Source organism: Rhinopithecus bieti, unplaced genomic scaffold, assembly GCF_001698545.2.
Source record: "Rhinopithecus bieti isolate Rb0 unplaced genomic scaffold, ASM169854v2 scaffold_1853, whole genome shotgun sequence".
Lineage (NCBI taxonomy): Eukaryota > Metazoa > Chordata > Mammalia > Primates > Cercopithecidae > Rhinopithecus > Rhinopithecus bieti.
The window spans coordinates 109796-137762 of record NW_016804151.1 but is presented as its reverse complement, the minus strand read 5'-3'; the positions used below and the strand labels follow the sequence as shown (position 1 = coordinate 137762).

General features: G+C 37.7%; 1 protein-coding gene across 3 annotated transcripts in view; it reads right to left on the bottom strand.

Annotated features, from left to right (window-relative positions):
• Positions 1–576: 576 nt before the first annotated feature.
• The window catches only part of MROH9 (maestro heat like repeat family member 9), a 133122-nt gene continuing 105731 nt past the window's right edge, over positions 577–27967 (bottom strand). For 2 of the 3 annotated variants that reach the window (XM_017866872.1, XM_017866874.1), the window contains 2 exons: positions 4153–4215; positions 1835–2214 (listed from right to left, as the gene is read on the bottom strand). In XM_017866872.1, coding sequence (XP_017722361.1) covers positions 1973–2214; positions 4153–4215 — 305 coding nt within the window. In that variant the 3' untranslated portion in view covers positions 1835–1972. Of the gene's footprint in view, positions 2215–4152; positions 4216–27967 lie in introns of all 3 variants that reach the window. The other variant, XM_017866873.1, reaches the window with a different exon arrangement.

The following is a 27967-nucleotide window of genomic DNA, read 5'->3' as shown; positions in this document are numbered from 1 at the left end:
GTGTAGCATCTTCGTGAATCCCCTTTCTCACTGACCTCCCATATTCCTCTTATAAAGAATCTATGATTACATTGGGCCCACCTAGATAATCCAAAATAATCTCCCCATCTCAAGATTCTTAATCACATCTGTTAAGTTCCTTTTGCCGCATAAAGCAAAATATCTGCAGATTCCAGGGATTAGGAAGTGGATATTTTGGGGGAGGTCATTATTCAACCTACCTCTTTAGGTATTCTGCTAGTTCATTAGGTGGGAATGAAAATTTGCCCTAATTTTGAAAGGTGAGATCTGGGACACCTGGATATATAAAATAATACAGGTTAAGGTATAAATTAAAATTATGTATTCTTTGCTTCTAGTCATTTTTTTATTACTCCACGTTTCATAAATATGTAAAAACTTTTACTGAAGTGTGAAGGTAATATGTCTTGTTAACATTTCAACAAGTGTTGAAGAGCACACAACCAAGTGTAAGACATGATAGTTGCTTTCATGAAACTTCCATTTTATGAGGCAGAAGGAGAAGGAAATAGATAATTTTATTACAGTGTGATTAAAAACAATGAAAGGTATAATCATAGGGTGTTAAGGCAAAATATAGGAACAACACCCACCCAACTTGATCAAAGAAGGAAAGAAAATGGATCCCAGATACATCCGTCAGGATTCAACTAGAGAAGCAGAACTGGGGATTTGACCATATGAAATTGTGGAAGCAGGATAAGTAGTCTAGTCTCTGAAGTCTATCATTTTCACATCTGATCCTGGAACTTGAAATATGCAGGGCAGGCAGTTGGGAGGGAAGGTGTATGTGAAATGGGAAGAGCAAGGACAAGGTAGAACCCACAAGCTCAAAACTCTGTCCATCTCTTACTGCTTCCAATATTGATGTTGATGATGTGGGTATTCTGCAGGAGAAGCTGGAATCCTTTGTCAATAAAACTAAACTCACCTGGGCCAGAAGTCAGAGAAGCTGAAGGAGAATGTAGGGGAAGCTGGAATGGCTGCCATACAATACTAGAGAAGTGACCCAGCAAATAAAGGAAAATGTACTTGAACTGCAAGTTGACACATTACAAATTCAGATGCCACTACATCTGAATCAACAGAGAAAAAGTGCTTTCATCTAATTACAAGTAGTTTACTGTGGCTAGAATGGCTTATGCTCAGGTGAGGATATGGGGATCCAGAGAAGGTAAGGTAGGAGGAGTGAAGGATAAGCCTTAGCCTTAAGTTGAGCAAGATCATTGATGAGGTTTTATAATTCTGATGGCAATGGGAGCACTGACTATGATGGACTGTCCAATCTTTCTTTTAAAAAGCTCAAACCCATTAGCATAAAGTAGTCTTCCCTTGGGTATCAGCTCTTCTCATTCTTCTTTCCTCCTCATAGTTGTACCCACAAACTCCTCCACTTTCCCCTACACTCTTATTGCTCAATACCTTTACCCAGAATACATTTCCTTCTCCCATTTTTCAAGTTCCACATCTTTTTTTGTTAACACTGCCCTAGGCAGTATTTCTCCGAGCAGGATAGAAATGAACACACTATGTGTCACTAGACTGTGCCCATCCTGAGGTCAGGAACCTTGTCTGTATCATCCAAATGTCTCCACTGCCTAACACAGTATCTGGCACTTAGAAGGTGCTCAGTAGATGCTTATGGACTGAATCAAGTTCCAAGAGCTTCTCATCAAACACGTTGCTTATGTTATTTTCAATTATTAGTGATTTTGATGAAATAGGGCTTCTGATCACTGTCAGAGAGAGACACCAGGTCTCTCAGATTTCTATATTTGAATAGAGAATTAAGAAGAAACAGTAAAAGCTTCCAGCATTTTTCAGAAAAGCATCTACAAACAGACTCAAGTTGTCAGGAGGGAAAGAAAAATCATTCTTCTTCTAAGGTCAGCTCCAAGACATTGTTGACTTCCCATTGTTTATGAATGATGAATGTCATCATCATTCTCTTCTATAAAGTCTTATCATTCTTGATATCTTTACTGTCTGTGGGACTGTCTATCTGGTCCTTGAGTGAGTTATAATTGTAAAGAGGCTTCAATTTTTTGATGTAGAAGAATTTAAGCAATTTTTGGAAGTTTTGTTTAAGAGTTGCAGAGGTCAGTTTATCGGCTATTTTCTTAAAAATATCGTAGGTTATTTCAGCCAACTCTTTGATCACAGGGTCCTCATCTCGGAGCAGTCGTTCAATAACTGTAATATCAGAAGAGACTTTAGTTCAAGTTATCTTTTTCTTAGAGGCCATGAAACTTTAATTCTAAACAGCCCTGCCACCTTTCACAGAGTGCCCCCTTCTCTCCATCTCTCCTCTTCATTCCCTCTGCATTTTGTAACTTTGACTGATAGCATTCAGGAAGTTTTATCATCTATCCCCACCAGACCCCATTAAAAGAAAATGGGAATATTCACTAAAATTACCGAGGACCTTTTATGTGTTGAGCATTTTTCTAGATAGCATAAACAGGTATTCGTATATTGAGGAAGAGGTTCATATTGGTCATAATGAAAAAGTTAAAATCAGTCTAAATGTTCATTAATAGGGAACTGCCTAAAAGTTAGGAATATAAAATGAAATACTACATATGTATTAACATGTTGTAGGCCCCTATTTCTTGGCATAGAAAGATGTTTATATTAAACAGCTAAGTGAAAAAAGTTATAAAACAGTTATGATAGTTAAAAATATATAATAGCTTTTATTATTTAAAAATATCCTGGATAGACAGGGCACGGTGGCTCATGCCTGTAATCCCAGCACTTTGGGAGACTGAGGCAGGCGGATCTTGAGGTCAGGAGATCGAGACCATCCTGGCTAACATGGTGAAACCCTGTCTCTACTAAAAATACAAAAAATTAGCCAGGCATGGTGGCCCACGCCTGTAGTACCAGTTACTCTGGAGGCTGAGGCAGGAGAATCGCTGGAACCTGGGAGGCGGAGCTTTCAGTGAGCGGAGATCTTGCCACTGTACTCCAGCTGGGCGGCAGAGGGAGACTCCGTCTCAAAAAAAAAAAAAAAAAAAAAAAAAAAAAGAAGAAGAAAAAAAAACCCGGGATAATACATAGACCAAAATGCTAATATCATTATACAAAATGCTAATACCATTATATCCAGATAGTGGACTGTGAGAAATTACTATTTTATTTCTTGATAAAAGAAATAGAAACAAAGGGGGGAGATTTAGAAAACAGAGAGATGAGAAGGAGCAGGAGAAAGGGGAGTGAAAGAAGAAAATGACTGTAAGAAAGATGGAAAATTCTAGTGTTTGGCATTTAGCAGGTAGTCAAATATGTGTTGAATGAATGAGTGAGTGAGTGAGTGAATGAATGAATGGATGAATGAATAAGGAAGGAAGGTAATGACGTATAAATGTAGGTCCATGAATTATAATAAATGTACCACTCTGGTGGGGGATGTCGATAATGGGGGAGGCTAAGCATAGGTGAGGAGAGAAGGTACTTGGGAAATCTCTGTACCTGCAGCTCAATATTGCTGTGAACCTGAAACTGTTCTAAAAAACTAGTCTAGTAAGAAAGAAAGAGGAGGAAGGCAGCCAACTTGTTTTTATAACTCACTATTTGTAATTCTGACCCTGATGGGACAATAGACAGAGGCTAAGGGAGATTCCTAAGACCCAAACATTTTGATAGACTAATATTACCCTTCTTTAATTCCCTCCTCTGCAAATGTATTGTATAATGCTATCTACTAAAATGTGAATTCTCTGAGGGAAGAGACTGCTTTATTTGCAACTCTGTTGCTAGCAGTAAATAGTGCTGTCACATAAACATAAGAGATGCTAAAAAACATTTGTTAGATGAATGAGTAAATGAATTTTCAACTTTCTAAAGTTCCCAACGGCTCTAGGATGACAGTTCTCAGACAATTAGTGGAATACATGGAGTGACTGAAACAGGGAAAGAGAGTAAGGGGAAATAGAATAGAAAGAGAAAAAACATACATACCTCTTAACCCAGTCCTTTCATTGATTCTTCCATAATTATCCAACCACTACTACCACCCTCTTCCTATCTGGCCTGGCACCCTAATAGAACTCATATGTGACTAGAATCACAAATAGTAAATGTATTTAGATTTATGCATAAAGATTTTGTTATAACCTCAATACTCACCATCAAGCATGACTTCAATTTCAGCTCTAAGCAGTAAATGACCACCAGATTTTGCCAAATATCCTATGCACACAATAAAAATTAAAGTTACTGCAACATGCATTATGAAAATAAATTTTCTGATGTTATCTGGCTACCTTCTTTGCTTTTTTCAAAGCAAAGCATCTCTAGATTATCCTTGAGTCATCTTTTAGTACTTGTAACTATTGTCTCATAAAATTGTTTATCGAAAGATAGATGAGAGTATAAATGTGCACGAATCATATTCAACAGCTCGGTGAATGACCACAAAAGGAACACACCAGGGCTACCACTTAGGTTATTAAATAGAGTATTAGCAGCATCCTGGAAGCCTCCTTAAAGGCTCTCCCAGTCTCCTCCTCCACATTTCAGAATAGATTCTTTTGTGTCTGCCTTCTTTTGCTTCACATGACATTTTAAGATTCACCCATGTTCTTTGATGTAGCAATAGTTTGCTCATTTCCATTGCTACATGGCAGAGGCTAGCAAATAAAGTTTTCCTGAGATACAGCCATTCACATTGGCTCATTTGTTTACATATCTATGGCTGTTTTCACCCTACCACAGCAGAGTTGAGAAGTTGCAACAGAGACTATATGGCACCGAAAGTCTAAAATATTTACTATTGGGCCTTTAACAGAAAGAATTTCTGAACCTGCTATATACTAGTGTATCTTATGAATGCATCATTTTTCTAAGTCCATTCTGCTGTTGATGGGCGTTTGTGTTGTTTCCAGTTTGGGGCCATGATGAATAATGAACTTATGGGCATTCTTGTACATGAATTTTGGCATGTATTTGTATAACTGCTGTTTGGTATATAACTGGTGGATTTCCTGGGCATGCTTATGTTCAACTTTAGCAGTTACGGCTAAACAGTTATCCAAAGTGGCTGTACCAGTTTTCACTCCTACCAATAGTATGCTAACATTTTCATTGCTCTATGTCCTCCGGACAATTGATATTGTTAAAATTTTTCCTTTCAGTCATCCTCATAGGTTTGGTGATAATATCACATTGTAACTTTAATTTTCATTTTTTTGTTGTTGATTAATAAGATCATGTGTGTATTTACTGGCCATTTGGATGTCTTCTTTTCTGAAATGCTTATTCAGATAAGTCTCTTGCCTGCTTGTATATTGAGTTATCTTTTTCTTTGTCACTTGTAGGCATTTTAAAGTTCTGAGTACTAATCTTTTTAAAATGGTGCATGTCTTACAATATCTTCTCCTATCTCATGGCTAAACTTCTCCATTTACATTTGTTTTTTTAACTAACAGAAATCCTTAATTTCAATGTGGTTTAATTTATCATCTTTACATTTACGGTTAATTTTGAGGTACTGTTTAGGAAATGTTTGCTTGTCTCAAGCCATAAAGATATTCTTCTATATTTACTTCTAGAAGCTTTACTATTTTACCTTTTATGCTTATATCTACCATCCATTTGGAGTTATACAGCATGAAGTTGTGGTCAAGATATTTTTATATACCTGTATAGTTGATCCTGCACCGTTAAGATAAAAACTGCTCTTACTTTACTGCTTGGCAGTGTCACCTAGATCATAAATTGTGTGTGGTCAATGTCTTGGCTCCATTCTGTCTATCATTGTGTCACTACTGCATGACCTTAATGTGTAATGCATCTTGATATCCCATGATATAAGTCCTTCAACTCTAGTTCCTCTTTAAATTATCTTGACTCTTCTTAAACACTTAAGTTTTAATATAAAGTTTATAATCAGCTTGTCACGTTTCACACACACACCCAAAATCCCCAATGAGATTTTGTTTGGGAATACATTGAATCTATATAGATCAATTTGAGGAGAACTGACATCATCATAATATTTAATCTTTCAATAAATAAGCATAATATATCCTTCTATGGAACTCTTTTAAAAATTTTCTGTATGTTTTCCAGTTTTCTGTGCATTCATTTTGTGTATCATTTATTTTAAGGTATTTGATGATTTTTGGTGCCATTGTATTGGTGTTTCTTAATTTTAATTTTTTATTTCAATAGGCTTTGGGGGAAGAGGTGGTATTTGGTTACATGGTTAAGTCCTTTAGCAGTGATTTCCGAGATTTTGGTGCACCCATCACCTGAGCAGTGTACACAGTACCCAATATGTAGTCTTTTAAAAAAAATTGTAGAGAGAAATTTTCTTTTTTTTCCGTTATTTTTTAAAATATGTGAATGCATATATAACCTTTCATTTCTTTTAAATAAACTTTTTGCACCTATTGACCCATCCTCTAAGTTTCTTCCCCTCACCTCCCACCCCCAAACAGGCCCTGGTGTGTGTTATTCCCCTCCCTGTGTCCATGTGTTCTCATTGTTCAACTCCCACTTATGAGTGAGAACATGTGGTGTTTGGTTTTCTGTTCCTGTGTTACTTAGCTGAGGATGATGGCTTCCAGCTTCATCCATGTCCCTGAAAAGGACATGATCTCATTTCTTTTTTATGGCTAGATAGCATTCCATGGTATATATGTACCACGTTTTCTTTATCCAGTCTATCATTGATGGGCATTTGGATTGGTTCCATGACTTTGCTATTGTAAATAGTGCTGCAGTAAACATATGTGTGCATGTGTCTTTATAAAATGATTTGTATTCCTTTGGGTATATACCCAGTAATTGGATTTCTGGGTCAAATGGTATTTCTGGTTCTAGATCCTTGAGGAATTGCCATACTGTCTTCTACAATCGTTGAACTAACTTAAATTCCCACTAACAGTGTAAAAGCATTCCCATTTCTCCACAACCTCGCCAGCATCTATTGTTTCTTGACTTTTTAATAATCACCATTCTTACTGGTGTGAGATGGTATCCAATTGTGGTTTTGATTTGCATTTCTCTAATGATCAGTGATGTTGAGCTTTTTTTCATAAGTTTGTTGGCCATGTAAAAGTCTTCTTTTGAGAAGTGTCTGTTCATATCCTTTGCCCACTTTTGCTACTTTGACCACTTCAGACTCTGATATTCTTTCTTCCACTTGGTTGATTTAGCTATTGACACTTGTTTTATTTTCTTGTAAATTTATTTAAGTTTCTTGTAGATTCTGGATGCTAGACCTTTCTCAGATGGGTAGACTGCAAAAATTTTCTCCCATTCTGTAGGTTGCCTGTTCACTCTAATGATAGTTTCTTTTGCCATGCAGAAGCTCTTTAGTTTAATTAGATCCCATTTGTCAATTTTGGCTTTTGTTGCTATTGCTTTTGTCATTTTTGTCATGAAGTCTTTGTCCATGTCTATGTCCTGAATGGTATTGCTCAGGTTTTCTTCTAGGGTTTTTGTGGTTTGGGGTTTACATTTAAGTATTTAAGCCATGTTGAGTTAATTTTTGTATAAGGTGTCAGGAAGGGGTCCAGTTTCAGTTTTCTGCATATGGCTAGCCAGTTTTCCCAGCACCATTTATTAAATAGGGAATCCTTTCCCCATTGCTTGCTTTCGGTAGGTTTGTCGAAGGACAGATAGTCGTAGATACGGTGTTATTTCTGAGGTCTCTTTTCTGTTCCATTGGTCTAAATGTCTGGGTTTTTTTTTTATTTTTTTTTAATTTTTTTTTTTTACCAGGACCATGTTGTCGTGGTTACTGTAGCCTTGTAGTATAAAGTCAGGTAGCATGATGCCTCCAGCTTTGTTCTTCCTGATTAGGATTGTCTTGGCTATATGGGATCATTTTTGATCCTATATGAAATTTAAACTAGCTTTTTTCTAATTTTGTGAAGAATGTCAATAGTAGTATGATGGGAATAACACTGAATCTATAAATTACTTTGGGCAGTATGACCCAAAGTCATTCATGATATGGATTCTTTTATTCATGAGGATGGAATGTTTTTCCTTTTTTTTTTTCTGTCCTCTCTTATTTCCTTGACCCATGATTTGTAGTTCTCCTTGAAGAGGTCCCTTACATCCCTTGTTAGCTGTATTCCCAGGTATTTTATTCTCTTCGTAGTGATTGTGAGTGGGAATTTATTCATAATTTGGCTCTCTGCTTGTCTATTGTTGGTGTAAAGAAAAGCTTGTAATATTTGCACATTGATTTTGTATCCTGATACTTTGCTAAAGTTGCTCATCAGCTTAAGGAGTTTTTGGGCTGAGATGATGTTGTTTTCTAAATATAAAATCATGGCATCTGCAAACAGAGACAATTTGACTTGCTCTCTTCCTATTTGAATATGCTTTATTTGTTTCTCTTAACTGAAAGAATATATTTTGGTGTGTTTTTTTCCCCCATATTTAGTGCTTCTTTCAGGCAGGCCTGGTGGTGACAAAATTCCTCAGCATTTGCCTGTGTGGAAACGATTTTATTTCTCCTTCACTTAAGCTTATTTTGGCTGGATATGAAATTCTGGGTTGGAAATTCTTTTCTTTAAGAATGTTGAATTTGGCCCCCAATCTGTTCTGGTTTGCAGAGTTTCTGCTGAGTGGTTCACTCAGTCTGATTAGCTTCCCTTTGTAGGTGACCTGGCCTTTCTCTCTGGCTGCCCTTAACACTTTTTCCCTTATTTTGACCTTGGAGAATCTGATGATTATGTATCTTGCGGTTTGTCTTCTTGTGGAGTATCTTAATGGTGTTCCCTCTCTTTTCCTGGATTTGCATGTTGGCCTGTATTGCTAGGTTGGGGTTTTCTAGCTTGTTTCCATTCGCCCCATCTCACAGTCTATCACCAGTTCCATCTTTTCACAAAGTCCCGTTTCCTGGAGGCTTTGTTTGTTCCTTTTCATTCTTTTTTCTCTACTCTTGCTTGCATACCTTATTTCAATAAAGTGGTCTTCAAACTCTGATATTCTTTCTTCCACTTGGCTGATTTAGTTATTGATACTTGTGTATGCTTCACGAAGTTCCTGTGCTGTTTTTCAGCTCCATCAGGTCATTTCTGTTCCTCTCTAAACCGTTTATTCTAGTTAGCAGTTCCTCTAACCTTTTATCAAGGTTTTTAGCTTCTTTGCATTGGGTTAGAACATACTTCTTTAGCTCAGCATAGTTTTTTGTTACCCATCTTCTGAAGCCTACTTCTGTCAATTCGTCCATCTCATCCTCCGTGCAGTGCTGTGCCCTTGCTGGAGAGACATTGCAAACATTTGGAGAAGAGGCACTCTGGCTTTTTGGGTTTTTAGCATTTTGTCATTGATTCTTTCTCATCTTTCTGAATTTGCCTAGTTTCGATCTTTGAGGCTGCTGACCCTTGGATGAGGTTTTTGTGAGGACTTTTTTGTTGTTGTTGCTTTTTGTTTGTTTTTCTTTCAATGGTCAGGTCCCTCTTCTGTAGGGCTGCTGCCATTTGCTGGGGGTCCATTTCACGCCCTATTCATCTGGTTCACTCCTGCATCTGGAGATGTCACTCAAGGAGGCTGGAAAACAGCAAAGATGGGTGCCTGCTCCATCTTCTGGCAGGGGCACTGACCTGATGCCAGTTGGATCGCTCCTGTGTAGGGTTTCTGACAACCCCTGTTGGAGGGTCTCACCCAGTTGGGCGGCATGGGGAACAGGACCCATTTAATGAAGCACTTTGACCCTTGATGCAGGGGTGTGATTTGCTGGGGGGAAACCCACTCATCTGGGCTCCTGGATTCCTCAGAACTATCCGGAGGAAAGGCTATGTCTGCTGATTCACAGAGACTGCAGCTATCCCTCCCGCTAGAGGCTCAGGCCCAGGGAGCTATGGGTTCTGTCCCTGAGCCTCTGGTTAGAGTTGTTGGATTTTCTGCAGGAAGCCCCACCCAGTGAGGAAGGATGAGTCAGGGTCAGGCCTGAAGAGATCCTCTAGCTGCAGTCTTCCACAGCTGGTGTGTTGGGCTGTTCGGGACACCTTTTGGGACCAAGCTGTCCAGTCCTACTGGTTCCAGCAGGGGAAAAGCACAGCCTGGAGCTATAGAGATGGATGCCACACTTCCCCTGCCCAGGGAGCTTGATATGTTAGGCAGTTGTGAGTCCTAGTGCTGGCTGCTGCCCCTTTCCTAAGAGGCTCAAATGGCTTAGACAGCAGGCAGCTGCGGTGCTGGTCACCCCTCCTCCCCAGGGGCTTGATGGGTTTAAGCAGAGTCCAGCTGAGACGCTATTAAGAATCTGCATGGCTCTGGGGTTAAGGCCCTAGGCCCCAGTGGTGTGGGTTCATGAGTGGGATCTTCTAATCTGTGGGTTTCATAGTTCCATGGAAAAATCATGGTCCCCCCAGCTGGGTAGGATGCCTCCCTTGGCTGGGGGGTGAGGGCTCCTCTACCCATGTGGCTCTCAGATGGGCCACTGCACCACACTGCTTGCTCTTCCTTTCTCTCCATGGATCACACCAGCTGCCTAGTCAGTTCTGATGAGAGAACCTGGATACCTTGGTTGCCAGTGAAAGATTAACACACTTATTATGGTTCTTTTCAATGGGAGCCTCCGACTGCCACTGTTTCTAGTTGGACATCTTGGCCAGTCAGTATGTTGTCTTTTATCCCTCATCCCTTCCCACCCTTTCCCCTGAGTCCCTAAAGTCCACTGCATCCTTTTTTTTTTTTTAAGTCTCATACTGTTGCACAAGCTGGAGTGCAGTGGAGCAATTTCGGTTCACTGCACCCTCCACCTCCCAGGTTCTAGCGGTTCTACTGCCTCAGCCTCCCAAGTAGCTGGAACTATAGGCACACGCCACCATGCCTGGCTAATTTTTTTTTGTATTAGAGACGGGGTTTCACCATGTTGCCCAGGCTGGTCTTGAACTCCTGACCTCATGATCTGCCCACCTCGGCCTCCCAAAGTGCTGGGATTACAGGCGTGAGCCACCACATCTGGCTCATTGTATCATTCTTATGCCCTTGCATCCTCATAGCCTAGCTCCCACTTATGAGTGAGAACACAAGATGTTTGGTTTTCCATTCTTGAGTTACTTCACTTAGAATAATCTCCAGTTACATCCAGGTTGCTGCAAATACCATTATTTCATTCCTTTTTAATAGCTGAGTAATATTTCACGGCATATTTACACCACATTTTCTTTATTCATTGATTGATGGACATTTAGGTCAGTTTTATATTTTTGCAATTGCAAATTGTACTGCCATAAACATGCATATGCAAGTGTCTTTTTTTGTATAATGACTTCTTTTCCTCTGGGTAGATACCCAGTAGTGGGATTGCTGGATCAAATGAACTTAACTTTTAGTTCAAGTGAACTTAAAGAACTTTTAGTTCTTTAAGGACTCTCCACGCCATTTTCTGTAATGGCTGTACTAGTTTGCATTCCCACCAGCAGTGTAAAAGTGTTCCCTTTTCACCACATCCACACCAACATCTATGATTTTTTTAATTTTTAAATTATGGCCATTCTTGCAGGAGTAAGGTGGTATCACATTGTGGTTCTGATTTGCATTTTCCTGATAATTAGTGGTGTGGAGCATATTTTCATAGGTTGCTTGGCCATTTGTATGTTTTCTTTTGAGAATGATCTATTCATGTTCTTAGCCCACTTTTTGATAGGATTGTTTCTTTCTTGCTGATTTGAGTTCCTTGTAGATTCTGGATATTAGTCGTTTGTTGGATGCATAGTTTGTGAAGATTCTCTCCCACTCTGTGGTTGTTGCTCTACTCTGCTGATTATTTCCTTTGCTGTGCAGAAGCTTTTTAGTTTAATTAAGTCCCGTCTGTTTATCTTATTTTTGTTGCATTTGCTTTTGGGTCCTTGGTCATGAAGTCTTTGCCTAAGCCAATGCCTAGAAAGGTTTTTTCTGATGCTATTTTCTGGAATTTTATGTTTCAGGTCTTAGAGTTAAGTCTTTGATCCATCTTGAGTTAGTTTTTATATAAGATGAGAGATGAGAATCAACTTTTCATTCTTCTACATGTAGCTTGCCAATTATCCCAGCACAATTTGTTGAATAGGGTGTCATGTCCCCACTTTATATTTTTGTTTGTCGAAGATCAGTTGGCTACACTTTACTTTATTTCTGGATTCTCTATTCTGCTTCATTGGTCTAAAAATTAAGCTTCTAATTATTTATTGTTTATATATAGAAATCCAATTGATCTTTGTATACTGATGTTGTATCTAGAAAACTTGCTAAATTGGTTAATTTGAGAACTTTTTTCTGAATTTCTGGAATGTTTAAAATATGCAATTATTTATTTGCTAATTTTGAATGTTTCAAATGTTTCATTTCCTTCTGTCCAAACTTAGTCATTTGTTTTGCCTTATTTTAGTTTTGGAAAATTCTTGGCCATCATCTCTTACAGTGGTTCTTCTGCCTCATTCTTTCTCCTCTCTCTTTTTGAAATCTATATGTTAGACCATTTTGCCATGTCTCATATTATCTTACACTCTTTTATATTTTCATTTTATTTCTTCAAACTTTAATCTTTAGTTTGAATATTTTATTCTGACATATCCAATTCTATTTTAAGCTTTTTCTAATATGCTGCTGATTTCATCCATTGAGTTCTGCATTCCATTTCATTATTTAATCTTTTGACTACATTAATCATATTTATTTTAAAGGTATATCTAATAACTGCAATAATGATATCTCTATAATAATGAATAATGATATCTTCATTCTATCTCTATTGTTTGTTTTCTCTTGTAATTAAAAAAGTCTACTTCTGGTTGTTTTTGATTAACTGTCAACTATTGTGTATGAAATTCTGTGTAGAAAATTTGAGTCTCTGAGTAATTTATCTTCTTTCAGAGGGGATTTATTTTTGCTTCTGCCAGGCAGTTAAGCTAAAGGTATATCTTCTTTATCCAACCAGGGATTTAGATGTTCAAGGCTTTGTTCATTGTGAGAGCTGGTCTATTTCCAGTTTATTCTTTCTCCTAGGATGAATCCATCACAGATCCCCGTTGAAAGTCTGGGAGTATTTGGGATCAAGATGAGGGCAACATTTTCAAACTGGGCTCATACAAAGTCAATCGTTGTTTGGTGATCTGGCAGTGATGGCTACCATGAGCATTTGTCTTGGGCCTCAGAGCACTTGCTTTGAAGTGGGTGAAGGGTTCCCACAGCAAGCAGTGGATGTGGAGTGCACTCCAGAGATAGGCATTGAAATTGGGATCTTTCTTATTGCAGGACTGGAGCAGAAGGAGAGTTTCTGAAGCTGCAGGAAGCTTTACAACCAGGGATGCCTTTGAGAACTGAGATGACAGCTCTGTATATGTCATTGCTAGGTGTCTCAACCTGTTCCCTTGGTCAGTCAGAAGAATGAGTCCTACTAGTTCCAAGGAGTAGTAGAGAGAATCCCATTCCTGCTCACCTGAATTAGAAGCATGGGCCACCCTTCCCTTCCTATGCAAAGAATTTCGGGTGGCAGTGCTCCCTCCACTCCACACTAAGGCATATTTTCAGGCATTTGATGCACCTACTCACCTGCATTAGGAGCCTGCACCACCCCTTGCTTTCTGTGCAGAGATCTTGGTGCTGTAGCACTTTCTTTGCTCCATGCCCAGGGCACATTTCCAGGCATTTGGCTCATCCACTCCCTTGGATTAGGAGCCTGAGCTACCCCTGCCTTTCCCTGTGCAGTAGTGATTTCTCTGCTCCTTTCTGGGGCATTTCTAGGCATTTTTATGCACTCGCTTGCCTGGATTAGGAGCGTAAGCCACCCTCCCCTTTCTGAGTAGAGAACTTGGTGCAGCCAACTTGATGGTCTCTTCACTCTACACCTGAACATATCTCCTGGCATTTGGAGTACCCACTCTTCTAGATTAGGAGTTTAGGCTGCCTCTCCCTTTCCATGCAGAGAACTTAGGGCAGTGGAGGTTCCTCTGCTCCACACACAGGCACATCACTGGGTGCTTACCCTCTGGATTCCCATAAGAGCTGGTGCTTATGACTGCCACTGGAGGACTATGGATGGTCCTGCCTGGCCTGGCTCCACCCAGCTTGGTCCCCAACTCTGAGACTCAAATAACTGCAACAATGTGCTCAAATAAGCACAGTCAGAAATGATAACAATGACAAACAACTGATTCCACAGGAATACAAAAGATCATCAGAGACTACTATGAGCATCTCTGTGCACACAAACTATGAAATCTAGAAGAAATGTGTAAATTATTGGAAACATACAATCTCCCAAGATTGAGCCACGAATAAATAGAAGTCCTGAACAGACCAATAACAAGTAGTAAAATTGAATCAGTAATTAATAAAAAAAAAAAAAGAAAAGAAAAAAGGTCCACGACCAGACTGATCCACAGTTGAATTCTACCAGACATACAAGGAATAACTGATACCAATTCTATTAAAATTGCTCCAATTCCTATGAAGCCATAATTACCCTAATATCAAAGCATGGCAAAGGCACAAAACAAACTGAGGAGGAGGGAACCCTCCCTAACTCATTCTATGAAGCCATCACCACAATATCAAAGAATGGCAAGGGTACAAAACAGAAAATGACAGGCCGCTATCCCTGATGAAAATATAAGAAAACTTTTAAAAAATTTAATTTAATTTGATTTTAAGTTCTGGGATACACGTGCAGGATGTGCAGGTTTGTTACATTAGGTAAATGTGTGCTATGGTGGTTTGCTGCACCTATCAACCCATCACCTCGGTGTTAAGCCTTACATGCATTGGCTATTTATCCTGTTGCTTTCCCTCCTCCCTGCCTCTGCCAGGCCCCAGTTTGTGTTGTTCCCTTCCCTTTTTCCATGTGTTCTCATTGTTCAGCTCCCATTTATAAGTGAGAATATGTGATGTTTGGTTTTCTGTTTCTGCATTAGTTTGCTGAGGATAATGGCTTCCAGCTTCATCCATGTCTGTGCAAATGACATGATCTCATTCCCTTTTATGGATGCATAGTATTCCATGGCATATACATACCACATTTTCTTTATCTAATCTAGTATTGATGGATGTTTAGGCTTATTCCATGTCTTTGTTATTGTGTATAGTGCTGCAATGATCATACATGTTCATGGATCTTTATAATAGAATGATTTATGCTCCTTTGGGTATATACCCAGTAATGAGATTGTTGGGTCAAATGGTATTTCTGGTTTTAGGTCTTTGAGGAAATGCCACACTGTCTTCCACAATGTTTGAACTAATTTACATTCCCACCAACAGTGTAAAAACTTTCTATTTCTCCACAGTCTCACTGGCATCTTTTATTGAAGAAAACATTTTCAACAAAATACTGGCAAATCAAATCCAACAGAACATGAAAAAGATAATGTACCTCAATCAAGTAGGTTTCATTCCAAGGATGTAAGGATGATTCGACATAAAAAAATCAATAAATGTGATTCACCACATAAACAAAACTAAAAACAATAATCATTGCAATAAATGTACAAAAAGCATTTGATAAAATCCAGCTTTCCTTCATGAGAAAAACCCTTAATGAGGCACATAAGGAACATACCTCAAAATAATAAAAGCCTGTTTATTGAGGTACTATTCACAATAGCAAAGACTTGGAATCAACCCAAATGTCCAACAATGACAGACTGGATTAAGAAAATGTGGCACATATACACCATGGAATACTATGCAGCCATGAAAAGAATGAGTTCATGTCCTTTGCAGGGACATGGATGCAGCTGGAAACCATCATTCTCAGCAAACTATTGCAAGAAGAGAAAACAAACGACTGCATGTTCTCACTCATAGGTGGGAATTGAACAATGAGATCACTTGTACACAGGAAGGGGAACATCACACACCAGGGCCTGTTGTGGGGTGGGGGGAGGGAGGAGGGATAGCATTAGGAGATATACCTGATGTAAATGACTAGTTAATGGGTGCAGCACACCAACATGGCACATGTATACATATGTAACAAACTTGCATGTTGTGCACATGTACCCTAGAACATAAAGTATAATAAATAATAAAAGCTATATATGACAAACCCACAACCAATATCTTACTGAATGGGGAAAAGATGAAACCACTTCTCCTAAGAACTGGAACAAGGCAAGGTTGTCCACTCTCACCACTTCTATTCAATGCAGTACTGGAAGACCTAACTAGAGCAATCAGACAAGAGAAATAAATAAAGGGCATCCAAACTGGAAAAGAGGATGTAAAAGCATCCCTCTTCACTGATGATATGATGCACATGCAGAAACCCTAAAGACTCCTCCAAAAGACTCCTATATTTGATAAATGACTTCAGTAAAGTTTTAGGATATAAAATCAACATACTGAAATCAGTAGCATTTTCATATGCCAACAAGGATAAAGCCAAGAGCCAAATCAAGAATAAATCCCATCTACAATAGCTACAACAATACAAAATACTTAGAAATACATTTAACCAAGGAGGTGAGATATCTCTATAAGAAGAACTATAAAACATTGATGAAAGAAATTGTAGATGACACAAATTTTTAAAATCCCTATTTCTTACCATATACAAAAATTAAGAGAGATTAAAGACTTAAATATAAGACCCAAAACTATAAAATTATAAAAGAGAAACTAGGAAAAACTCTTCTGCACATTGGCTTGGGTAAAGAAATTTTACTAAGTCTTCAAAAGAAAACACAACAAAAACAAAAACAGACAAATGGAACTTTATTAAACTAAAGTTTCTGCACAGTGCAAGAAAGAATCAGCTGAGTAAACAGACAATCCACAGGATGAGAGAAAGTATTTGCATAGTATGCATTTGACAAAGAACTAATATTCAGAATCTACAAAAAAATTCAAACAACTCAATAAGAAAGAAAATAGCCCAGGCATGGTGGCTCATGCCTGTAATCCTAGCACATTGGGAGGCCAAGGCAGGCAGATTGCTTGAGCACAAGAGTTTGAGACCAGCCTGGGCAACATGGCAAAACCACATTATTACTAAAAAAAAAAAAAAGTACAAAAATTAGTTTGGTGTGGTGGTACAGGCCTATAGTCCCAGCTACTTAGGGGGCTGAGTTGGGAAGACCACTTGAACTTGGGAGGTTGAGGCTGCATGAGCTGTGTTCACACTACTGCACTCTAGCCTGGTCTGCAGAGGAGACCACGTCTAAAAAAAAAAAAAAAAAAAAAAAAAAAAAAAAAAAAAAACTCATTAAAGAGTGGGTAAAGAACATGAACAGATGAACAGACATTTTTCCAAAAGAAGACATGTAAGCGGCCAAGGAAAATAAAGAAATGGGGGGTGTACCAAGGTGGTGGAATAGAAAGCTCCACTGATCATTACCCAGATCCCTGAGTCCCCTCTGACTAGGGTTGGTTTAAATGCTCCCTCTGTGGGTTGGCATTGGCTGAGTTTTATCCAGTTTTCCTTCCTGCTCTAACAGGACAGCACTGAGTTTAGTGCCTCACAATTGCTGTGTTCTCCCTCACTCAGCACCCAGAGATCCTCTTAGCACCACACTGCTGCCACTGGGGCTGGGGGTGGCGGGAGTGGAGTGATTCAGGACTGTTTTTTTCTATCTCTGGAGTACCTCTTTCAGAGATATGAAGCTAAAACCAGGTACTATGCATGTTCACCTGACTTTGGGTTCTTATGAAGGTGTTTCTTCTGTGTGGGTGGTTTTTTACTTGTCAGCAGGGGTGGGTAATGATCAGCCAAGGCAGTGCTGGCATCAGCCCTCCCCTAACCCCAAACTACACAGCTTGTGGCTCCAAAAAAGACACTTTCCTTCCCCTTGAGGAGAGGAGAGGGAAAAGTGGGGAGGACTTTGTCTTGCATGTTGGATGCCAGCTCAGCCACAGCAGGATAGTTCACCAGTCAGAATCATGAGGCCCTGTTCCAGGTCCTAGCTCCCAGACATTTCTAAACATACCCTGGGCCAAAAGGGAACCCATTGCCTTGAAGGAAAAGACCTGTCCTGGCAGCATTCATTACCTGCTAATGGAAGAGCCCTTGGTCCTTGAATAACCAGCAGCAATACCCGGGTACTACACTGTGGGCCTTGGGTGAATCTCTGAGACTTGCTGGCTTCAGCTGAGACTCAGTACATTACCAGCTATGGTGGCTATGGAACAAAACTCCTTCTGCTTGAGGAAAGCAGAGGAAAAAGTAAAGGGGACTTTCTTTTGCACCTTAGATCCCAGCATAGTTACAGGGGGCAGAGCATCAAGTGGGCTCTTGGGATCCCGGATTCCAGGACTTGACTTTTGGATGGGATTTTGTAGACCTGCCTTAGGCCAACGGGAACCCACTGCCCTGAAGAGTGAATCGTGGGCCTGGTAGCATTCACCACAAGCTGACTTCAGAGTCCTTGGGCCTTAAGGGAACATCAGTGGTAGTCTGGCAGTACTCCTCGTGACCTGGGATTATCATGTCTACAAGGTGAGGCTCCTCTGCCTTTGGAAAGGGGAGGGAAGAGTGGAAAGGATTGCATCTCAGTTTGAGGGCCAGCTAAGCTGCAATACAATGGAACACCAGGTAGACTTCCAAGGTTTTTGACCCTAGTCCCTGACTCCTGGGCAGTCCTTTTTGACCCTAGTCCCTGACTCCTGGACAGACCCACCCATGTCCTGGGGGACCTCACTGTTCTGAAGGGAGGAACACAGGCCTGGCTGGCTTTGCCACATGCTAATCGTAGAGCTCCACAGGCTTTGAGAGAACATAGGCCAGGGAGTGATCACAGTAGGTCTTGGGTGAGACTCAGTGCTGTACTGGCTTCAGGTCGACCTAGTGCAGTCATAGTGGTGGTGGCCGCAGGGATGCTCGTGTAACTCTACCCCCAGCTTTAGGTGGTTCACAACAGAGAGACAGAGAGAATATGTTTGGCAGAAAGTAAGAGAAGAAACAAGAGTCCCTTCTTGGTAATCCAGAGAATTCTCACAGATCTTGTCCAAGACGATCAAGGCAGTACCTCTATGAGTCTGCAAGAACCACAATGTTACTTGGCTTGGAGATACAAAGTGGATACAACTTACATTACAACACCTAAGTCCTTGCAAATCTCTGCAAAGCCTTCCCAAGGAGGACAATTACAAATAACCCAGACAATGAAGACTACAATAAATACCTAAGTCTTCAATGCCCAGACACTGAAGAATGTCTGCTATCATCAACACCATTCAGGAAAACATGACCTCACCAAATGAAGTAAATAAGGCACCATGGACCAATCATGGAGAAATAGAGATATGTGACCTTTCAGACAGAGAATTTGAAATAGCTATGTTGAGTAAACTCAAAGAAATTCAACATAACACCAAGAAGGGATTCAGAATTCTGTCAGATAAATGTAACAAAGAGATTAATGAAAAGAATCAAGCAGAAATTCTGAGAGATGAAAAATGCAATAAGCATACTGTAGAATGCATTGGAGTACTTTAATGGCAGAATTCATCAAGCAAAAGAGAATTAGTGAGACTGAAGGCAGTCTATTTGAAAATGGAGCTGACAAAAGGAATAAAAAACAATGAAGCATGCCTGCAAGATCTAGAAAATAGCCTCAAGAGGGCAAATCTAAGAGTCAGTGGCCTTAAAGAGGGCACGGAGAAAGAGATAGGGGTTAAAAGTTTATTCACAGGGATAATAACAGAAACCTTCCCAAATCTAGAGAAAGATATCAATATCCAAGTACAAAAAGGCTGTGGAACACCAACCAGATTTAACCCAAAGAAGACTACCTAAGGCATTTAACAATCAAACTCCCAAAAGTCAAGGATAAAAAAAGGATCCTAAAAGCAGCTAGAGAAAAGAAACAAATAATATACAATGGAATTCCAATACATCTGGCAGCAGACTTTTAGTGGAACCCTTACAGGCCTTGAGAGAGTGACACGACATATTCAAAGTGCTGAAGGAAAACTATGTTACACTAGAATAGTATATCTGATGAAAATATCCTTCAAACATGAAGGAGAAATAAAGGCTTTTCCAGATAAACAAAAGCTGAGGGATTTCATCAATACCAGACCTATCCTACAAGAAATGCTAAAGGGAGTAACTCAATCAGAAAGAAAAGGATATTAATGAGCAATAAAATAGTCACCTGAAGGCACAAAACTCACTGGTAATAGTAAGTACACAGAAAAACACAGAATATTATAACACTGTAACTGTGGTATATAACCTATTCTTACCCTAAGCAGAAAGACTAAATGATGAGCCAATCAATAATAATAACTGCAACAACTTTTCAAGACATAGACAGTATAATAACATATAAATAGAAGCAACAAAAAGTTAAGCAGAGGGATGAAATTAAGGCATCTTTTTTGTTTATGCAAATAGTATTAAGTTGTTAACAGGTTAACGTAATGGTTTATAAGATTGTATTTGCAAGCCCCGTGGTAGCCACAAACCAAAAACATACAATAAATATACAAAAAATAAAAATAAATGAAATTATAACGCCAGAGAAAATTACCTTGACTAGAGGAAGACAGGAAGGAAAGAAAGAAGAAACCATAACACAACTAGAATACAAATAATAAAATGACAGGAGTAAGTTCTTATAAATAATAACATTGAATGTAAATGGACTAAACTCCCCAATCAAAAGACATAGACTCTCTGAATGGAAGAAAAAGTAAGATTAATTGATCTGTTCAGCCTACAAGAAAACACACTTCACCTATAAAGACACACAGAGTGAAAATAAACTGGTAGAAAAAGATATTTCATATCCATGGAAACCAAAAAAATTGGAAGAGTCACTGTACTTATATCCGAAAAGATAGATTTCAAGACAAAAAATATAAGAAAGGACAAAGAAGGTCACTACATAATGATAAAGGGGTCAATTCAGCAAGAGGATATAACAATTTAAAATATATATGCACGCAACACAGGAGCACTCAGATACATAAAGGAAATACTATTAGAGCGAAAGAGAGAGATGGACTTCAATATAATAATAACTGGAGACTTCAACACTCCACTTTTAGCATTGCAAAGATCTTCCAGACAGAAAATCAACAAACATCAGATTTAATCTTCACTATACATGAAATGGATCTAATATATATTTAGGGAACATTTCATTCAAGAGCTGCAGAATACACATTCTTTTCCTCAGCACATGGATTATTTTTACAGATAGACCATATGTTAGGTCACTGAGCAGTCTTAAAACATTCAGAATAAAGGGAAACAATATCAAGTATCTTCTCTGATCACAATGGAGTAAAACTAAAAATTAATAACGAGGAATTTTGGAAACTATACAAAATGTGTGGAAATTTAACAATATACTTCCAAATGACCAGTGAGTCAATCAATAAATTAGGAAGAAATTGAAAAATTTCTTGAAACAAAATAATGGAAACACAACATACCAAAACCTATGGGATACAGCAAAAGCAGTACTAGGAATTTTGTAGCTGTAAGTGCCTATATCAAAAGAGAGGAAAAACTTCAAATGAGCATTTTAATGATGTATCTTAAAGAACTAGAGAAGCAAGAGCAAACCAAACCCAAAATTAGTAAAAGAAAAGAAATAATAAAGATCAGGGCAGAAACAAATGGAATTGAACTGAAAACAACAATACAAATGATCAGTGAAACAAAAAGTTGGCTTTTTTGAAAAGTTAAACAAAATTGACATACCTTTAGCCAGACTAAGAAAAAAAGGGAGAAGATCCAAATAAAATAAAAAATGAAAAAGGAGATATTAAAACTGTTACTGAAGAAATTCAAGGGATCATTAGTGGCTAGTATGAGCAACTACAGGCCAATAAATTGGAAGATATAGAAGAAATGGACAAATTCCTAGATACATACAACCTACTGAGATTGAATCAGGAAGAAATAAAAAATCTGAAAAGACCAATAACAAGTAATGAGATCAAAGTGATAATACAAAGTCTCCCAGTGAAGAAAAGCCCAGAACCTAATGGCTTTACTGTTGAATTCTACTAAACATTTAAAGACGAATGAATACAAATCTTAATCAAAATGTTCTGAAAATTAGAGGAGGAGGGAATACTTCCAATATCATTCTATGAGGCTAGTGTTACCCTGATATCAAAACCAGACAAATACACATCAAAAGAAGAAAACTATGGGCCAATATCTCTGATGAATATTAATGCAAAAAACCTCAAGAAAATACTAGCAAATGAAATCAACAATGCATTAGAAAGATCATCCATCATGAGTTAGTGGGATTTATCCCTGGGATGCAAAGATGGTTCAACATAGGTAAATCAATCACTGTAATACATTATATCAACAGAATGAAGGGTAAAACCATATGATCATTTCAATTGATGCTGAAGAAGCATTTGATAAAATATAATATCCCTTCATGATAAAAACCCTTAAAAAACTGGATAGATGGAATATACATCAACATAATAAAAACCACATATGGCAGACCCACAGTTGGTATCATACTGAATGGGGAAAAACTGAAAGGCTTTTCTCTAAAATCTGAAACATGACAAGAATGTCCACTGTCATCACTCTTGTTCAACATAGTACTACAAGTCTGAGCTAGAGCCATCAGACAAGAGAAAGATATAAAGGACATCTAAATTGGAAAGCAAGAAGTCAAATTATCCTTGTTTGCAGATAATATGATCTTATATTTGGAAAAACCTCAAGACTTCACAAGAAAACTATTAGAACTGATAAATACAGTGAAGTTACAAAATACAAAATCAACACACAAAAATCAGTAACATTTCTATATGCCAGGTGAACAATGTGAAAAAAATTTAAATCCCATTTATAATAGCCACATATAAAATTAAAGACCTAGTAATTAATTTAACCAAATAAGTGAAAGATTTTTATAATGAATATTATAAAACACTGATGAAAGAAATTGAAAAAAATATTCCAAGTTCATGGATTGGAAGAATCAATTTTGTTAAAATGCCCATGCTACACAAAGCAATCTAGAAATTAAATGCAATCCCTATCAAAATAAATACCAATGACATTCTTCATATAAATAGAAAAAACTGTTCTAAAATGTATATGAAACCACAAAAGACCCAGAATAGCCAAAGCTATCCTAAACCAGAAAAACAAAACTGGAGGAATCACATTACCTGACTTCAAATTAAACTACAGAGCTATAGTAACCAAAACAGCATGGTACTGGCATAAAAACAGACACACAGACCAATGGAACAGAATAGAGAACCCAGAAATAAATCCACACACCCACAGTAAACTCATTTTTGACAAAGATGCCAAGAACATAAAGACAGTCTCTTCAATAAATGGTACTGAAAAAACTGGATATCCATATGCAGGAGAATGAATCTAGACCCCCATCTCTTGTCATATACAAAAATCAAGCCAAAATGGATTAAAGACTTGAATACTAGGACCTCAAGAGGAATGTAATTCTAGGACCCCATCTCTTTCATATACAAAAAATCAAGCCAAAATGCGATTAAGACTTGAATTAGGACCCTTCAAAATGTACACCTATTATAAGAAAACATTTGGGAAAACCTCCAGGACATTGGTCTGGGCAAAGATTTCTTGACCAATACCTCACAAGCATGAACAACCAAAGCAAAAATGGACAAATGGGATTACCTCAAGTTAAAAAGCTTTTGTATAGCAAAGGAAGCAATCAATAAAGTGAAGAGACAACCCACACAATGGGAGAAAATATTTGCAAACTACTCATCTGACAAGAGAGTAATAACCAGAATATATAAGGAGTTCAAACAACTCTATAAGTAAAAAAAAAAATCTAATAATCAGATCAAAAGATGAGCAAAAGATTTACATTTAGAATAGACATTTCTAAAAAGAAGACATACAAATGGCAAACAGGTATATGAAAAGATGTTCAACATCACTGATAATCAGAGAAATGCAAACCAAAACTACAATGACATATCCTCTCACCCCGGTTAAAATGGCTTATACCAAAAAGGCGATAACAAATGCTGGTGAGGATGTGGTGAAAAGGGGACCCTCTACACTGTTGGTGAGAGGAGAGGAGTTTGGAGGTTCCTCAAAAAAACTAAAAATTGAACTACCATATAACTCAGCAATTCCACTGCTGGGTATATACCCAAAAGAAAGAAAATCAGTGTATCAAAGAGATATCTGCATTTCTTTGTTTGTTGCAGCACTGTTTATAATAGCGAAAATTTGGAAGCAACCTAAATGTCCATCAACAGATTAATGCATAAAGAAAATGTGGTGCATACACATACACAATGGAATACTATTCTGCCACGAAAAGAGTGAGATCCAGTCATTTGCAACATGAGTGAGACTGAAGATCATTATTTTAAGTGAAATAAGCTAGGAATAGAAAGACAAACTTTGCATGTTCTCACTTATTTGTGGGATTTAAAAATCAAAATAATTGAACTCATGGACATAGAGAGTAGAAGGATGTTACCAGAGGCTAGAAAGGGTAATGGGGGGTTGTGGGGGTTGTGGGGATGGTTAATGGGTACAGAATAATAGTTAGAAAGAGTGAGTAAGACTTACTGTTTGATAGCACAACAGAATGACAGTAGCCAATAATAACTTAATCGTATATTTTTAAATAGTGTGATTGGATTGCTTATAATTCAAACGATAGAGGTTTGAGGGGATGAATACCCCATTTTCCATGACATGCTTATTTCACATTGCATGCTTGTATCAAAACATTCCATGTACCCATAAATATATACACATACTATGTACCCACAAAATAAAATATTAAAATTGAAAAAATGTTGAATGTCACTAATCATCAGTGAAATACAAATTAAAACTACAGTGAGATACCCTCTTGCACTAGTCAGAATGGCTATTACTAAAAAGATCAAAAGAACAAATATTGATGAAGTTACAGAGAAAAATGAATGCATATACATTGTTGGTGAGAATGCAATTTAGTATATCCTTTATGAAAAACATTATGTTGATTTCTCAAATAATTAAAAATAGAACTACCATTCTATCCACCAATCTCACTACTAGGTATCTAATCAAAGGAAAACAAATAAAATAATTGTATCAAAAAACACTTCCATTCCTGTGTTTGTCACAGCACTGTTTACAATAGCAAAGTCATGCAATCAACATAAGTTACCATCAGGGATGACTGGAGAAAGAAAATGTGACATATATATGTGTGTGTGTGTGTGTGTGTGTGTGTGTGTGTGTGTGGATTTCTTGACCAACGCATACAGACACACACACACACACACACACACACACACACACACACACACACAATAGAATACTACTCAGCCATAATAAATAATTGAATCATGTATCTTGCAGCAACATGGATGCAACTGGAAGCCATTATCCTCAGTGAAATGACTCAGAAATATAAAGTCAAAAATTCTATTTTCTCACTTACAAATGGGAGCTAAACAATGGGTACACATGGACATACAGAGTGGAATAATAGATACTGGAGACTTCAAAAGGTGGGAGGGTGGAAAGAGAATGAGGGATAAAATACTACCTATTGGGTACAATGTACATTGTTTGGGTAATGGGTACACTGAATGCCCAGCCTTCCACCATTATGCAATATATCCATGTAACACAACTGTACTTGTATCCCCAAATCTATTAAATAAAGAAAAAAATTTATATCAGCTTTATAACTGACAGAGATATATATTATAACAGAGCCCTTCATTTCAGTGGATAATCATGTAATTTTTCAGAGTCTTTGAATAGTTATTCTTCAGTCAGCCAAAATATTCAATTGATAAATGCCATGCTATGTGATCATTAAAAAAACTAAAAAATAAAATGATTTTAAATATCACAATCAGATGAAAAATAATGCTACAAAGGATTGAACAACTGCTGTAGGCTAGACACTCTCCTGGGTGCTTTGTTTCAATTACTACTCACACCCATTTTGTGAAGCTATTCTTATTATTCTCATTTTACAGATGGTAAAACTAAAGTTCATAGAGATTAAGTAACTTGGTAAAGGTCACATGGCTAGAGGGTGTCCATTCTGAGATTTAAATGCAAGATTATCTATTTTTTACTTGAATAATCAGAAAATAAAATTTGTTTTTCTGTTGTGTAGATTTAAGGTATATAACATAACGTTTTGATATACATATACCTAGTGAAATGAATACAACACTTAAGCAAGTTAACATATCTATCATCTCACATAGTTACCCTTTTTGTGTGTAACGCACACAAATGTGTTGCATTTATTTTAAATGTTCTTTTAGCTAAAAAGACCTAAGATCTACTCTCTTAGAAAATGTACAGTATGTAAGTATGTAATACAATATTATTAACTACAGTTTTCATGCTATACATTAGCTATCTAGATTTATCTCACATGACTGCAACTTTGCACCCTTTAACTTATGTACCCCTTGATTTACATCTTCCCATTTCTTGTGCCCTTGCTCCTGGTAACCACCATTATACTTTATATTTCTATCTATTTGACTTTTTAAAAAAGATTTCACATATAAGTGAGATTACGCAGTATGTTTCTGTCTTTGGCTTATTTCACTTATTATAATGTCTTCTAGGTTCATCTATGTTGTGTCTTGTTTGCCCCTTTTTTCAGGATGGATCATTTACATTGTCTTAAAGGAGGATTTCCTTTGCTTATCAAACCAATATGCTTTAGTCAAAATAGTGACCACAAAAATCACATGATCATTTTCATAATACAGTCAACTGGCAGTAAAGCTCAAGATACTCTTACTGGCAGGTGGAGTATGGGCCTAGCAATTTAAGAATAATGCTTTAAAAAAAACCTGTTTTGTGGGATGTCCTTTATTACTGTGCTTTTCTATCTGTTTGATTTTGTATTCCAATGCATTTCCTTTTAAGATTAGGTAGATAAATGAATGAAAATTTCTCATGCTAACAAGTATTAATTCTCCCAATGTCAAATATCTCTTTTTTTTCTTTAGTGCTTTTACTAAAATTACTGAGATTTAGCTGGCCACTCAGCTAACAACCAGATACTTAAGACTTCTTTACAGCTAGGCGGGAGAATATGTCTATGATCTGGGCTAATGATAATTTAGCAGAAGTTATATTTGCTTTTCTGAGGAGTGTGTGTGACCTGTTGATATTTTTGTTTCTTTCCAACCAACTGGAATGTAGAAGTGGCTGCAGAAGCTGGAGCAAACATTTTGGAGCTGCTGTGGGAAACTATGTGATGAGAATGCTAGAGCAGTAAAAGAGCTGGCCCTAGTTTACGTATCCTTGGACTATTGCATGAGAGAGAAATAAATTACCATCTTGTTTAAACATAGTTATATTTGGATTGTTCTTACAACTGCAGATACTTATTTCATAAATGTTACCACCAAATGAACAAAATAGGTGGAAAATTATGCAAAAGACCTACAAATTGAATGGCTCTACGGAAACTGTATTTTTGAAAGTCACAAATGAACTTTCAAACAGAATTTGATGCTTTGGACATTATGTCAAATTAACCAAAATGCCAAGGCCTAGGTAGGTAACCATGTGATCCCAACTGTGTGGAAGAATGCATTTGGTGGTGGTGGGGAGTGTGGTTAACAGGAAGTACAGGCTTTATCCACAAGTGAAGCTAATGGTCAGCTACATCCGGTTGCTACCATGCAGAAATGCAGGTTCAGTATAGCTTCGTCTTCCCTTTTTTTTTTCTTCATGAATAACTAGAATCCCAGAAACTTATATGAGAACTCTCACATTTTAAATATTGACAGCTGTGACATACTACCCCATGTTAATATCACGGTCCCTTTCTTGACCATTTAAATAACTATATTTCCAAGCATCTCTTGAACTAATGGTGTCACTATGACAGTTCTGGTCATTGTGACTGTAAGATAAGTCACAGGTTGGGGACTTTGAAGACAGCCTTGTAAAACTGGGCTGACGCAGTTGGAAAGCACATCTTTTGTCTTTTACTTTTTTGTTTCTTTCTTGGTCTAACACTTTTAAAATGCTGAAGGTAATCAGAAAATACAAGGA